This window comes from Pseudorca crassidens, chromosome 13 (genome assembly GCF_039906515.1).
Source record: "Pseudorca crassidens isolate mPseCra1 chromosome 13, mPseCra1.hap1, whole genome shotgun sequence".
NCBI classification, from domain to species: domain Eukaryota; kingdom Metazoa; phylum Chordata; class Mammalia; order Artiodactyla; family Delphinidae; genus Pseudorca; species Pseudorca crassidens.
Genome location: NC_090308.1, coordinates 21,042,915 through 21,059,621, shown reverse-complemented (window position 1 = coordinate 21,059,621; position 16,707 = coordinate 21,042,915). Strand labels below are relative to the sequence as shown.

The following is a 16,707-nucleotide window of genomic DNA, read 5'->3' as shown; positions in this document are numbered from 1 at the left end:
GCATGTAACAGAAAGCATGTGTTTCTTTTTTGAATGTACTTATGACCATTTTATAGTTTTTTTTTAACAACGTTCAACATAATATTCTGTTAAAATTAAATTTAAAATCTATTCCCCTGCCTTAAGTAGGATTTCCTACCTAAACTAATGGTCCTCTTATTAGGGTGGGGAGGGAAGCAAAGATTTTTTTTTTAGGAGACCCATGCCTTGCCCCCACCTACTTTCCTAGCCTAGAGACTCTGATATACTAGTTAAGGAACTGGAAGATAGTTAGCATTTATATTTTGAGGAAGGCTTTCAAGGGTGATTCTCATATGCTCAGTGTGTAGTGGTAAATGGTTAACAACCAGCCCTGTAAAGAAAAAAGACCAGAAACAAATTGTAGCCACAGCAGTGCTGACTACCAACTTGAGGTCACTCAGTGCTGACTTGGAGAGTTGGGAAAAGATGCTCTTGGCAGCCAAAGCTAGCCAGCTCCAGCTAGGCCTCAGGTGTAGACACATGTACACACATGCTAATGTGTATGCACACACACCTGTACTCAATTTTGAGAACTACTTCCCCTAACGCTTTCAGGATAGTCTATAATGTTCCTAAATCTTTGAGTGATAAAAATTTCACATCCTCCCTAAACTGAGTATTACTATTTTAAATTACCCAGAAGAGAGCCAGAGTGTTAGAAATGGAAAAAGCATCAGATTATGCATTAGAAGACGAGAGGACCTAGATTCAAGTTTGGCTGTCCTATTTACTATCTGGTCAACCTTGATTGAGCCACTTAACACTCGTTGAGGTAGTTCTATCATTGTGAAATCTTAGTGGTAATACCAGTTCCATCCACTTTATCTTAAGTGATTAAAATATCAAAGTTTCTTTTCAACTAAAGATAATTTAAGATCATTTTTTCTAGTTTTTTTCTAGTTCTGTTTTCTGGGCAAATTATATCCTTTGTTTATAATATTTTTTCATAATCTTGAAGAAAATCAGCAAATTTTTAGGTTAACTCAGCTACTGACTCTACTATCTGAATTCATCAAGTTCTAGTCCCTTGACTTTCTACAGTAGCAATCTCCACTTTTTTCTTATTCAAACCACTCCATGAAGCTCTAGAAAAAGGTCATCAGTGAACTTTTCCCAAATCCAGTCAACATGTAATGCTCATCTTACTTGGCCTTTCTCTAGTAATTGACACTGGTGATCAAGGCTTTCTTGAAATTCCTTTCTCTTATGGCTTCAATGAAAAATCTAATTTTTCTCTCAGTTCTCAGATCATTTCTTCTTAGGTTCCTCTATGCCTGCCTTTCCTTTAAATATTAGTGTTTCCCAGGTATTTGTTCTTATTTCATCCTCAGCTGCCCCAAGCAATTTTATATACTCCTACTAATTTACTGTCTGTATGTTAGTAATTCCCAAACTTATAGCCCTAGCCCTCCACTCTCATGAGTTGAATTGAGATTTCTACATGTCGAAGATAGAATTAATCTGTTCAACTAGGCAGTTTCTAACTCTCATAGCATACATATATTATTCTTTATATCAAAGAGTTTTTGTGAGGTACTGACATGATGTAACAAAAAGAGCTTGAACTTTAAGATCAAAAAGGCCTGGGTTCAAATTCTGGCTCCCATATTTACTAATTACATAACCTTTGGACAGATTTCTTCATCCCTCAAGTATCCAGTTCCTCATCTGTTGTACATGTTAATAAAATATTCTGTCTCACTGGGATGATATGATAGAGTATATAAGGCAAACCAATAACCTGTGACTATAAGAGGATTCCTCTTCAAGTGTTTCCTCAAGAGAAGTAATACTATTTATTGATATTTATAAAAATACACTTATAAAGTGCTGCCTAATGTAAGAAAATCTAGCAAAATGCATGAATATTCTCATTGTGTTGTGCTAAATAATAAGCTCACTTTTTATGCTTAACTTTTTTTTTTTTTTTTTTTTTTTTTTTTACGGTGTGTGGGCCTCTCACTGTTGTGGCCTCTCCCGGTGCGGAGCACAGGCTCCGGACACGCAGGCTCAGCGGCCATGGCTCACGGGCCCAGCCGCTCCGCGGCACGCGGGATCTTCCCGGACCGGGGCACGAACCCGTGTCCCCTGCATCGGCAGGCGGACTCTCAACCACTGCGCCACCAGGGAAGCCCTATGCTTAACTTTTAAGATTGACTCCTTGATATATTTTTATAGTGTTTTAGTCTAAAAACTAAATTGTGACTAGAAATGTTGGTGGTTGTCAAAGGTAACCACATCGTTATTGAATTTGTCTCCTTTTCGACTGAAAATCTGAAAAGTAACTTATCCTCTTATTTTGTGTAGTCCAGATTTTAGTACAGTTTTGAATACCTGTCTAAACCGAGGATTTAGTAGACTGCTAGACAATATGGCTGAGTTCTTTCGACCTACTGAACAGGACCTGCAACACGGTAACTCCATGAATAGGTAAGAAGACATAAAAGAATGTTATCAGTCTAAAGAATGTTCTAATAAAATAGTGCTTTGGGATGTGTTTATTTTTTGTTCCAGGTAACAAAAATATCTTAGAGGATAAATTTGAATGTTTGTTTTTTCAACAAATTAAACTCTGTTCAACCAATGACTCCTTCATTAGGAGGAGCTCTTTCAGTATTCAATATTAAAACTTTCATTTCTTCCAAAAATTTTGCCACTATATAAAGTACTTAAGTTGTGAAACTATTTTTCTATAGGCCAAATTTCAATTATTGGGGCTTTTTAGATTTCACTCTTTAGAATACAAAACTGAAAACATTATTTAAGTTTTAATGTTTTCTCTTATATTATTCCAGTACTATAAGCCATAATTAGCCTGTATAATTCAGCCAAGCATTCTTGTTTCTAAATTCCCACTTGATGAATTATCTCCTAGTTCTACAGCCCTTATTGTAGGATTAGGAATGTTTATTTAGTGCAATTGGTAGTGATTTTAATCATAACTATTACTAAGTCATAGATTCACACTGCCAAAAGATATCTTATGGTTTTATTATATTCTTAACATCTCAGCATGAGCACCTTGAATCTCCTATTAGGATTTACACTCTTTTGCAGTTTTTTAAGTTAAATTCAGAAAATAATAGGTACTAAATCAATGTTAACTGACTATAAACTCATCTGTTAAAATTAGGGGTAACAGTAACTGATATGCAGTATGTATGTGCAATGTCCAATTTAATTCTCAAATACACAGGGCAAGATTATTTTATTTGCCCGGTTCTCTGGGACCCATCTTTATTATACAAAAAGGAATAATTTGCAGTTAACATTGAGGATTTGGAATGCCTAGCATCATAAAATTTATTTTCTGAAGCAATTTAAATATCATCCTAAAATCTTTTTTAGCAGTTCTTTAAATTATCAAAAAAAAATTTCAGCCTCTATAAAATACTCCCTAAATCAAGGTGCTCCAGTCAACAAAATTTCACTATAATCTCTACCTAGCAGAAGTATTAGTCATTTCCTGAGTAGTTATAAGAATTGTAATAGTTGATATAATATAAACAAATACTTGATCTTATACACTAAAGAATTATAAAAATTATGTTACAATTACATCAGCCATTGATAGTCTTTTCTGAACTCCTGTAGTACTCATTATCAGTCCTGTAGTACTCAGTGTTTATACTTAACTATTGGCAAAGAGAGAAAATATCACTAATTATGTGTACTACAATTAATAATCCAGAACCCTCAAGAGAATCAACAGAAAAATGATGTAAACTAATAAAACATTAAATTTTACATATATATGTATATATTACATATGTATATATTTATGTATATACTATATATACAACATGTGCATATAATATATGTGTATATATAAACATATATATATATAATATTAAAAGTTTTCCTATCACAAGAAACAACCCAATAGAAAATATGATGGATAAACATGGGATGTAAAAGAAAAACTATGCACTTAAAGTACCAATATAGATATGAGTCTAAATAAAATATAAACAAATGAAATCCAGAAATATATAGCAGTAATAATAGTGACCAGTACTTCTGTTTTCTTTTTCTACATACAAGTATGATAGGTATTTTTCAGAACATTATCTCATTGAATTCTTAAAATAGCCCTAGGAAGTAAGTACTAGTATCTTCCTCTTGCCACAGGTGAGGAAACTAAGACAGAGAAAAATTAAATAATTTGTGGTCACGCAGCCAGCGAGTAGTAAAGCCAGATGTTCACTCACATTTGTCTCACATCAGAGCCTGGAATTTCTAGTTATTCTCCAAGACTGTGACTAATTAGGGTTTATTTTAAGAATGCAAGGAAGTTTAAACATTAAGAAAGTTATTACACTAATTCATAACATTAATAAGTTAATAGGACAAAAAACAAGCATCATCTTCAGTGTTGCTGAAAAAGCATTCAATAAAATATAACTTTTATTACTGATAAAACCTCTTCTAGAAATAAAAAATCCTTTTTATATAATAAAATATTTGAAATCAAAAGCAAATGTTATACTTAATGGCAACACACTAGAATTATTTCCATTAAATTAAAAACAGTATAAAGATGGTCACTATTGTCATATTTATTCAGCATCATTTTATTATTCTAACCAGTGCAGTAAGACTAGGAAGAGACAATTTTGAGAACCAAATTCAGGAATGCCAGTGATTTTTATATATTTATTTTGCGAAGAGACACTTACTGAATGTTTATTACTGTATAATAAACTGTTAGTTGACTCTTGATTTTCTAAGTTAAATTCTTATCTTCAGAAAATGACATTAGTTTCAGAAAGGGGGAGAAAAAAGTTATTGTTATATGAAAGTGACATGATTTTATACTTAGAAATCCAAGAGAATCAGCTAAAATTTGTAAAGTTAGCTTCCCAAAAAATAATCTATAAATGTGGTCAAAGTACCATCAAAATCCACTGAGGATTAGAGAGTGGTTGCTTTGTTATTTTTGAACCTGAAAAATTGATAGTACTGGGCTTCCCTGGTGGTGCAGTGGTTGAGAGTCCGCCTGCCGATGCAGGGGACACGGGTTCCTGCCCCAGTCCCGGAAGATCCCACATGCCCCGGAGCAGCTGGGCCCGTGAGCCATGGCCACTGAGCCTGCGCGTCCGGAGCCTGTACTCCGCAATGGGAGAGGCCACAACAGTGAGAGGCCCGCATACCGCAAAAAAAAAAAAAAAAAAACTGATAGTACTAAAGGAGGAATAAAGGGCTGAGAATACTCAAGAAATTATTGAAGAAGTAGAGCAATGAATACTTTCCCTATAGAACATGTATTATAAGGTACAGTTATTCAAATAATATGTTACTAGGAATAGATGAATCAGTGAAATACGATATAAAATCCAGAAACAGGCTCTAAAATATACAAGATATAGCATATGATAAAAGTTAGGAAGAGATGTATTATTTAGTAAATAACGGTAAGACAGTCATGGTAAGATGACTAATCGTAAAATAAAGTTAGAGCCCTTCTGTACCATACTTATAGCCAGAAACAAAAACAAAAGCGAAAACCAGGGGGTTTAAACAATCAAAACATAAATGAAGTGATAGAAAACAGGTGAATATTTAGCTGATCTCAAGATGGAGAAAGTTTTTCTAAGAATGAAAGTAAAGAACTTTATATGAATAAAATAATGTTTGGCGGTAAAATTTAAAAGTTAAAGATCAAGCAATTTATAACTTTATAATCAATATTAAATGCAAATGATATATTGGGGAAGTATTTGCAAATTATATGCATCATATACAGAGGTTAATAGCATTATATACACATCAGTTAAGGAAGGAAACCCAAAGAAGGAGATGGTCAGAGACACAAACATAATTCACAAAAGAGCATGTAGAAATGACCAATTTGTCCATTTATCTAAAATCTGTTTATTAAACATCTGCTATTTATCAAGTACTTTACTAAGTCTCTGTCCTCATGGATCTTATAATCTAGTAGGAGAAACAGACAGTAAACATAATTGCATAAACTATGATAAGTGTTATATAGGAAAAGAATGTTGAGCATATAATAGAAGTATTTGAACAAACATGGAAAGTCAAGTAGAGTTTGCAAGGAAATAATTTGAACAAGAACAAAAAGATGAGGTCTTGGATAGAGTGAGGCAGTTGACATTCAGAGCAGAAGTCATAGCGGAAAGACTTTGAAGACAGGAGGACCACAGTACACTTCGAGGACCTGGAAGACCAGTGTGGCAGCTGAAAGGATGGAACTAGGGAAAGAATGGTGTGAGATGAAGTTGGAAAATTCAGCACATACAGGTTATGATTGTCAGCTTGAGAATGCTGGGGAGCCACTAGAAAAGTGGCAGGAGAGTGACAGGATGGGATTTATATTGTAGGATCACTTTGATTGCTTTCTGAAGGTGGAATTGGGAAAGTAGACATTGGGGGTGGGACATAGCAATGGATGAATGAAACTTTTATTAATCATGTCAACAAGTATGTTTTGAGCACACACTGCACCAGGCCCTTTACAAAGTGCTAGGATAATACAGTGAGTGAGGTGGGCATGAAACCACATGGACCTTGTGTGGTGGTGCTGTCTTCAATTTCTGTGGAAGACAAATTCACTGACATATAAAGAGACACATCAAACAAAAATCATGACAGGTTTTGAAAAATGCTGCAAAGGTACCAAGGGAGAGAAGTGGTGGGGTGGGGGGTGGGATGGTGAGATGAATTGGGTGATTGGGATTGACGTGTATACACTACTATGTATAAAATGGATAACTGTTAAGAACCTACTGTATAAAAAATAAGTTAAATTTAAAAATTCAAAAAAAAAAAGAAAAATGCTGCAAAGGTACTGTGAAGGAGAATAATGACTGATCTCTTCAGGAATGCATAAATCTCTCCACTTTTTTCAATGCAATCCCTATCAAACTACCACTGGCATTTTTCACAGAACTAGAATGAAAAATTTCGCAATTTGTATGGAAACACAAAAGACCCCGAATAGCCAAAGCAATCTTGAGAACGAAAAAAGGAGCTGGAGGAATCAGGCTCCCTGACTTCAGACTATACTACAAAGCTACAGTAATCAAGACAGTATGGTACTGGCACAAAAACAGAAATATAGATCAATGGAACAGGATAGAAATCCCAGAGATAAACCCACGCACATAGGGACACCTTATCTTTGATAAAGGTGGCAGGAATGTACAGTGGAGAAAGGACAGCCTCTTCAATAAGTGGTGCTGGGAAAACTGGACAGCTACATGTAAAAGTATGAGATTAGATCACTCCCTAACACCATACACAAAAATAAGCTCAAAATGGATTAAAGACCTAAATGTAAGGCCAGAAACTATCAAACTCTTAGAGGAAAACATAGGCAGAACACTCTATGACATAAATCACAGCAAGATCCTTTCTGACCCACCTCCTAGAGTAATGGAAATAAAAACAAAAATAAACAAATGGGACCTAATGAAACTTCAAAGCTTTTGCACAGCAAAGGAAACCATAAACAAGACCAAAAGACAACCCTCAGAATGGGAGAAAATATTTGCAAATGAAGCAACTGACAAAGGATTAATCTCCAAAATTTGCAAGCAGCTCATGCAGCTCAATAACAAAAAAACAAACAACCCAATCCAAAAATGGGCAGAAGACCTAAATAGACATTTCTCCAAAGAAGATATACAGACTGCCAACAAACACATGAAAGAATGCTCAACATCATTAATCATTAGAGAAATGCAAATCATAACTACAATGAGATATCATCTCACACCAGTCAGAATGGCCATCAACAAAAAATCTAGAAACAATAAATGCTGGAGAGGGTGTGGAGAAAAGGGAACACTCTTGCACTGCTGGTGGGAATGTGAATTGGTTCAGCCACTATGGAGAACAGTATGGAGTTTCCTTAAAAAACTACAAATAGAACTACCATATGACCCAGCAATCCCACTACTGGGCATATACCCTGAGAAAACCAAAATTCAAAAAGAGTCATGTACCAAAATGTTCATTGCAGCTCTATTTACAATAGCCCGGAGATGGAAACAACCTAAGTGCCCATCATCGGATGAATGGATAAAGAAGATGTGGCACATATATACAATGGAATATTACTCAGCCATAAAAAGAAACGAAATTGAGCTATTTGTAATGAGGTGGATAGACCTAGAGTCTGTCATACAGAGTGAAGTAAGTCAGAAAGAAAAAGACAAATACCGTATTGTAACACATATATATGGAATTTAAGAAAAAAAAATGTCATGAAGAACCTAGGGGTAAGACAGGAATAAAGATGCAGACCTACTGGAGAACGGACTTGAGGATATGGGGAGGGGGAAGGGTGAGCTGTGACAGGGCGAGAGAGAGTCATGGACATAGACACACTAACAAACGTGAGGTAGATAGCTAGTGGGAAGCAGCCGCATGGCACAGGGATATTGGCTCGGTGCTTTGTGACAGCCTGGAGGGGTGGGATAGGGAGGGTGGTAGGGAGGGAGACGCAAGAGGTAAGACATATGGGAACATATGTATATGTATAACTGATTCACTTTGTTATAAAGCAGAAACTAACACACCATTGTAAAGCAATTATACCCCAATAAAGATGTTAAAAAAAAAAAAAAGCATTCCCTCAAGTCTTAGCACAGCATACTAGTTAGATACCATAGCTTCAGCATTTTCATGATATTTAAAAGGAAAATTTTAGTGTAGTCCCAGGTTTAAATGTATGAAATGTGATATTTTATGTAATAAATCAAGTCTTTAACCCACACACAAAGAGTAGTTTCATTATTTAACAGTCATTATATATATAGTCACACATAACATTCATTCATTCATTCATCCAGGAAATGTTTATTGAGCATTTACAGGTTAGAAAGTCATTGCTGTAGTCTAGAGAAGAGATAATGCCTAGTGTGGATAGGTTTGGCAATGGGGAGAAGTAGACACATTTAAGAAATATTGAGGATTGTGGAGAGGCTGGATATAGGCAGGAGAAGGAAGTACCGATGATCCCAGGTTTCCTACTTACTCAGCTGACTAGATGACAGTACCGTTCACTGAAGTAGAGGGAAAAAACATTTGACATTGCTAGTAATTAAGAGAAATACAGAGCAAAACTGTGAGATGCCATTTTCAGCTATCAGACATATGAAGGTTAAAGAAAAAGATAATGCTTGATGTAGAAAGAAGGCATGATAGAGCAGGTATCCTCATAAACTGTTAGAGAAGCAGAGAGCATTTGGCAATATACATTTTAAAGCTTAAAAGCATTCATACCCTTTGACCCAGTAATTTACTGTAAATACAAAAAGTTATTTATATTAAGGAATATTAGGCAAAAACTTAAATGCCCAACTGTAGGGAGCTGATGATATAAATTGTCACAGCTAGAGGATGGATTACTATATAATTATTAAAAAACAGACAAAAACTTTGGAAGAACTTTTAATGAGATGGAAAAATGATTATAACCTGTGAATAAAAATGCAAAACAAGTGTTGCTTGGGATGTTATAGTTGTGTGTTAAAAACACAAAAAGTATAGATATGTATATATAAAAAATTACTGGAAAAAATTAATTATGATGTCAATTGACATCATAGTTGTTATTTCTAGGTGGTAGAATTATATGTGGTTTATATTTTCTTATTAATACATTTCTATAAGTACTTTTCAATGACTATTACTTTTATAATTAAAATATTAAGTTCCTATAAGATAATTTAAGAAAATAATTATTACTGTGATGATTTTTCAGTCTTTCCAGTGTCAGCCTGCCTTTAGCTAAGATAATTCCAATAATAAATGGACAGATCCATTCAGTTTGCAGTGAAACACCTAGTCATTTTGTTCAGGTAAGAGGAAAGCTTGGGGGTATTATTAAAAACAGACTGTACTCTTGGTTGTGATCCTATTTGTCCAACATAAAATTACATTTCTCTTCTATGATATTTGTTCAAAGAAACCAAAAACTTGAAACCACATGTAGAGTATGGTAGCATGACCCATGAGAGTAATAATGTATCATGGCACTTTTATGAGGTTGGGAATACCTTTCTCCATGTTATAGTCCAACACGTGTTAGACAGACTACATTTTAGTCCAAATACATTCTAGTGGTCAGTTGAATTTACAGTGTTACTGTTTTGCATTAAGCTGTGCTAGTAGAAAAGTTGAGCCTTGAGGCAAATCAGCGAACTAGTTCCTCGCATTTTGAGGAAAAATTGAAAATTTTTATGGGAAAGGTAAAGCATCTTAATAGCTAATAAATACAACAATTAATAGTGCACCAATAATCTGCTCATTAAAAACTGCATACTCAGTAGGTTATTTAAATTTTTCATTAGACTACCTATAACTCCATCTCCTTTCTTAGGAAAGCATTTTAGAATACATTGAGTAAGACTAATTTTATTAAAAGGACAACTTTGAATCCATAGGTTTTTTTCCAAGTCACTTGCAAACTTGGAAACTGTACAACAAGTAATAAATTACCTGCAATACACCTCAGTTCCAAACCACTGCCATAATGTGCAGTGCAAAGAGACCCTAGGCCTAAGTGTAAAGATGGCATCTTCTCAGTATCGTTTATCTCTGTGGATTTCTACTTGAGGACATGAAGAGTCCTGAGACTATGGGTTGTAATTCTTCCTTTCTCTGTATAGTGTCATTAGCTTGTCCTTAACATGCTACTTTTCCTCACTCCTTCAGTCTTCTGTGTCATCCTCTCACCCATGAGAATTAGCCATTCATATTTCAGAAGAAAGAATGAATAAGGCTGATCTCATTTCACTTAATTTTAAGCTTAATTTAAGCTCAAAAAATCTTAATTAAAAACTTAGTTTTAAATTTTCTGTTTATTTTTTTTAATTTTTACATGTATATTAGTGTGAGAAAAAAAGTTATAACTTCTGGCATTTAAACCTTTATCTTTCTCCATTTTCATGAAGTCTCTGGCTTCATCAGTAAGCTGTTCATCTTGACAAGTGGGAAATACAGCTAAGCGTAATACAACACCAGCTCTGGTGCTTAAGTAATTTATGTTCTACATTAATTAAAGTCTGTATAATTGAGAATGAAGACAAAAGGTTTCAACCTAGTAAAAACATCATTGATACTAATGCTTAGTAAATTTTCTTAGTGTGACTGGATGTAGATTGAGTTTATAAACTAGACCATTAATTGACAAGACTTCCACCAATTTTTTTAACTATGATTTCTATGAGTTAAAATGCCACGTGGTATTCAGAGAATTTAACCTTGAATTTGTGAGAACAAGACTTACCTAAGCTCACTTGGGTTTTCTGATGCTTAGGAGAGAACACAAAGGATAGGTTCACTTCTTGTTTCTCTGCTGCTCACAGGGCACTTAATGGTTTCTGTTGTCATAGATCCTTTCACTATCTGGAGAAGCCTGTGGACGCCTCCTCAGAATAATGCCTATAAATGCATATTGTAAAATACGTAGGTTTTAAAGAAAACCAATTGCATACAGTTTTAAAATACTTTTAAAAATCAGATTTACGATATAGCAATATTGCTTCTTTGTTCATGCATTAAATAACAAGATGTAATGGCACTCCATGTAACTTCCACAGCTGTCTATCATATGATGTAAAAATGTCTGATTTCTACTAAAGGCAAATTCAGAGGTTCTGCTGCTACTATCAGTTTGTTGCTTACATTCATAACTGAAGGAAATGCTAGATTTTAGTTGAAGGTTAATGAAAATAAAGATGTAATTTTTTCCTTATCTACATTCACAGATCCCTGAAGAACCCCTGTTCTCAGGTGTATATGTGTGATTATGTATGTGTGTATATGTAATATATGATATACTACATATATTCTATGTTAGAAAGTAATATACCTCAATCATGTCATGTCAGCTTCCAGCAAAAGTACCTTTAGACTTGTATAGTGTTGTAATCATTTATTCAACAGATACTCTTCTAGCACTTGACACACACAGAAATCCATTTGAAGACTATTTTGGGTCGTCTTCTCTAAGCCACACTTGAATACTTATCATATCCACTATCTCTCACGTAAGAACTTAAACAATAAACATCTCCAGGAATTTATTATAAGAAAAACTACTTCTTTCATTAAATGGTTTTCTTTTTGGCCTTAATGCCACAAAACTTAGAGCTAACTTTGTTGCTTGATTACAGAAATGAATTCTGATTATCTGTTCTTTTTATAAACTGTAATGTTTTATTGTCGTCTTTGCTAGGATCTGTTAATGATGGAGCAAGTGAAAGACTTCGCTGCTAATGTGTATGAGGCCTTTAGTACTCCTCAACAACTGGAGAAATGATTTTTTCCTTCAGGAAGAACTACAGTGGAATTCATTTGCTTTAAAAAATACACTGAATAAATCAACTATATAGAGGGTAATGATTTGGTACTGAAATGTCTAATAAAAATATATTCATAATCAAAGTCTTCATTTCATAATAAAATAGATTTATTTGGCATCTTAATATATTTTTTTAAAGTCATCAACAAACTGGTTTTTGTGGGCATATTTGAGTGTACACAGGGCAAATGTCAGAATTGTTAATAATTTGTTACACCATGGATATTAGTTCCAAACTGATTAATGTAGATACTTCTTTTATATAATAGGAAATTCAGTATACTTTGACATTAATACTGAGGTAAAATCTGTTTGGGAAGTAGGTGTGAAGTCTGGAAAATAATGCTATTTAATCATTAAGTTCTCTGGACTACAGTATACAGGAGTGAATCAGACTTCCAGTTAGTATTCAAAGGGATAAGTTATTTGTCTTAAATATACCTGATTGAAGACTTCGTTTTTTTAGAGAAATCAGTTAATTTAGCAACTGTGATCTGGACTTCCCTGGCAGTCCAGTGGTTAAAACTCCCTGCTTCTCCTGCAGGGGGAACGGGTTCGATCCCTGATCCCTGGTCGGGGGAACTAAGATTTTGCATGCCGCATGGCACGGCCAGAAAAAAATAGGGAACAACTATGATCAGCAATTTTTTTCTTTACTGTTGTTAACAATCCTTAGGAAACTACATATTGATTTAGGGGCAAAAATTGTGTTGATGCCGTTTACTCACGGCTATGATTAACTACTGTACATAGTTTCATTCATTTTTTGTAAATAATTTTAATAACTTTGTATTGATTTTGAACAGTGAATCTTATTGCAATAAAGTATTTTAGTAAAATATGGTTTTATTGAGTTAATACTTTACAACTATTAATTTATTTGTCCCATAGCATTTTTGCTGTTATTTTTGGAGATTACACTAGTTTTCAAGTTTCATTTTAACTGGTAATTGTTGCTTTCTTTTAACTTATTTGTTTAGAAAAAATAAATAGCATTTCCTTCTGAAAAGAAATAATTCATTGTTCTAGTAAATCTATAGTTCTTTATATGGGTAATTAGAGCAGAAATAAATGAATCATGATCGTCATTATATTAGATATATTTTCAGTAGCATAAGAATATTTTCAGTAGCATCATTTTATGTTGTTTTATTTCTCTAACATATAACATATAGCTAAATAGTAGAAGGTAGAAAATGAATTGTGAAGTCTCTTCTAAGGCCAGGTTAGGCCTGAAGCCAACCACTAGGGAATCTATGCCTAGAATATTTTTTTAAAAAAACAAAAAACAAAAAAAACAGAAAAAACAGATGTAAAAGTGGAGAGGAGAGCAAATGCTTCTTTCCAAAATTTGACAGAATATAATGATGTTATTTCTAATAGGGTGGTGGAAAAACTATATTTTGGAAAATTAGTAAATGTGTGTGTAATAGGGCATGCATCTCTTCCAGCAATATTAACCCAGGATTTCATCCAAGGAAATTTTGAGAATGAACAGGTGCAGCCTTGTTAAGGATAGAAAGCTGATCATCTGAAAATTATCACCTGGAATCATCTACCTCTGTAGAGTTGTAGCAGTTTTAGAGATGACAAGGTAAAAACCACATGTATTTGAAGCTAATTGGACTTAGACATTATAAATTTGTCTTCTAATTGTACAGTAGGAGCCCTTTTATCTGGGACCCTTAGTTGTTTGGTTAATCCAAGAAGTCATTTAAAGCAGGGTATCATTTAAAAAATAACACATGTATTCTTAGATATTTTAACTTAAAATATAAATAATCTTTATTTGCCAGTTATTGAATGTAGGACCCATGTCTTTTCTACCTTTTCAGTGTAGGTCTGCTTCTAAGGGTTCTCTAATTGTCTTTCTTATACAGATCACATGTATTAACATTATATAGTTGTAAACCAGGGGTACAGAATTCTTGTAGATTTTTACTATATTTCCCTTCAGTCTTTTACAACTTTTTTTTTTTTTTTTGGCTGCGTTGGGTCTTCGTTGCTGCGCGCAGGCTTTCTCTAGTTGTGGCGAGCGGGGGCTACTCTTCATTGCAGGGCGCGGGCTTCTCTTTGCAGTGGCTTCTCTTGTTGCAGAGCACGGGCTTTAGGCGTGCGGGCTTCAGTAGTTGTGACTCGCGGGCTCTAGAGCGCAGGCTCAGTAGTTGTGGCACACGGGCTTAGTTGCTCCATGGCATGTGGGATCTTCCCAGACCAGGAATCAAACCTGTGTTCCCTGCATTGGCAGGTGGATTCTTAACAACTGTGCCACCAGGGAAGTCCTTTTACAACTGTTTTACCCACAATTAATTAACCAGTACATTTAAATTGGAAAAAAAAAAAGGCAACATATGTTTATCTAGTTTTTCCAAAGTATTCAACTTGGTTTTCACAGAAACTATAACTGTTCACACTCATTTCATCTGCTTATGCAACATGATAAAAAGTTCTACTGGCATAATCAGTTTGGTAACTATAGTAGTTTCCTAGAACTGCCATAACAAATTACCACTAACTGTGTGGCTTAAACAATAGAAATTTATTCTCTCACCATTCTGGTGCTTAGAAATCCAAAATTAAGGTGTCAGCAGGGCCATGCTCCCTCTGAAGACTCTCAGGAAGAATCCCTCCAGTCCTTCCTTGACTCTTCCAGCTTCTGGTGGCCCCAAGAATTCCTTGGCTTTGTAGCAGCGTAGTCTCTGCTTCTGTCTCCATATGGTCATCTTTTACATGCTTGTGACCCCTGCATCCAGTATGATCTTACTTCAATATTTACTTTAATTGCATCTGCAGAGACACTACTTCCAAGATCATATTCTGAGCTTTTGGGTAGACGTGAATTATTGGGGAACACTATTCAACCCATAACAGTAACGAACTCAACTAACCCTTGGTAAACATATATTGCAGCAAGTGAAAATCAAGGTGAAGCATGTGCCAGACAGAAGCCTACTAACTGAAAGCCTGCAGCTTGCCTGGGCGTCAATCAGTATGCTTTTCCAAGAAAATGGAGAGCATCCGTTAATCTAGTGAGTTGGGTAAATGGAGATTACTTAAAACAGCTTCTACTTTCTCCTTCAAAGTTGCATAAATGTGTTGGTTACTGTATATATATAAAAATCTGATATGAACAATTATTTATTTTTTTGCAAGTTAGGAAGGTTTTCATCTAACCAGGTCTTTTACTTACAAAATTGAAATGAACAGAAGGCAAAACATCTGTCTTGTTTTCTATTGTCCTAATTCATATTTATTTGATTAGCCTGACCTTTTAAAGTAATTGTGTTGCTTCAATGTGGCACTCATAAGAAAATGAGAGTCTTATTAAAGTGATATCCATATTTTAAATGATATCAATGTCTAAATCATTCAGTCTAATAATCTAGCTTTGCTTGCCTTCAATATTTCTCATCATTAAAGAAAAATCCAAAGTTACTGAAATTCAAAACAAGTCAATTTTGTGCCTATTTAGTAACTCTGGGAAAAGGCACAATTGCTTGGGGGGTTAAGGACTATTGGCTAAAATAGGTAATAAGAGCTCTGGTTTTTAATTATCCTTACTATAATTCCTGCCCGCCATACCAATGATAATGCTAAGAATTTGATGGAATATTTTTAAATGCTTGTTATGAGTCCCACTTATAGTATATTTCACATATAAGCAAGATATACCGTAAATAAACTTAAATTTGGTGTCTCATTCTGTTTCATATATAATGTCTGGTTATTAGCAAAGCATTTTATCAGCACCTCTGAATGCTGAGCTGTATTTTATCATTTAGCTCCCTCACAGCTACCCATTAACTAAACCCTATACCTAACTATAATTTGCTTAAATAGTTCCATTTTCCCTCTATTTGTAAAGGTCAAGATGGACAGGGTAGGAATTTAAATGATTGACAGGTTTTTAGTCTCAAAAATACTTTCTTCAGGGCTTCCCTGGTGGCGCAGTGGTTGAGAGTCTGTGCTCCGCAACGGGAGAGGCCACAACAGTGAGAAGCCCGTGTACTGCAAAAAAAAAAAAAAAAAAAAAACTTTCTTCAAACAAACAGATGACCTCACTTTTATGTTAAGATTCTTCTAACCCTGTTTATTTGGGTTTGAGGGCTTTTTTCCTTTTTTTGTTTTTCGTTAGTCTAGTGTTTGGGATCATGTAAATCTGTCTTTGGACCTCTAATAAAATGTTACTTGGGATTTAGAACTCTTAAAGTACTTATTCATGTAAATACTTTGGCATGGTTTCAAAATTTTGATAGTTGTAGAAACTTCAGCAATGAATAATTTTTTTTAAGATTTTCAACTTCAAGATGATTTTAGAAAATAAATATGAATAGTATTTTATTTCC

At 34.4% G+C, this 16,707-nt stretch overlaps 1 protein-coding gene and 1 long non-coding RNA gene across 3 annotated transcripts in view; one reads left to right on the top strand and one right to left on the bottom strand.

Annotated features, from left to right (window-relative positions):
• Positions 1-11,305, bottom strand: part of LOC137204484 (uncharacterized) — a 34,871-nt gene extending 23,566 nt beyond the window's left edge. Inside the window, exon 1 of the long non-coding RNA XR_010933648.1 lies at positions 11,285-11,305. This is a non-coding gene — a long non-coding RNA (uncharacterized lncRNA). The remainder of the gene's footprint in view (positions 1-11,284) is intronic.
• PEX3 (peroxisomal biogenesis factor 3) overlaps positions 1-13,200 on the top strand; it is a 37,119-nt gene extending 23,919 nt beyond the window's left edge. For both annotated transcript variants that reach the window (XM_067701907.1, XM_067701906.1), the window contains exons 10-12: positions 2,329-2,451; positions 9,758-9,854; positions 12,236-13,200. In XM_067701907.1, the coding sequence (XP_067558008.1) occupies positions 2,329-2,451; positions 9,758-9,854; positions 12,236-12,319 (304 nt within the window). In that variant the 3' untranslated portion in view covers positions 12,320-13,200. The remainder of the gene's footprint in view (positions 1-2,328; positions 2,452-9,757; positions 9,855-12,235) is intronic.
• Positions 13,201-16,707: the final 3,507 nt, after the last annotated feature.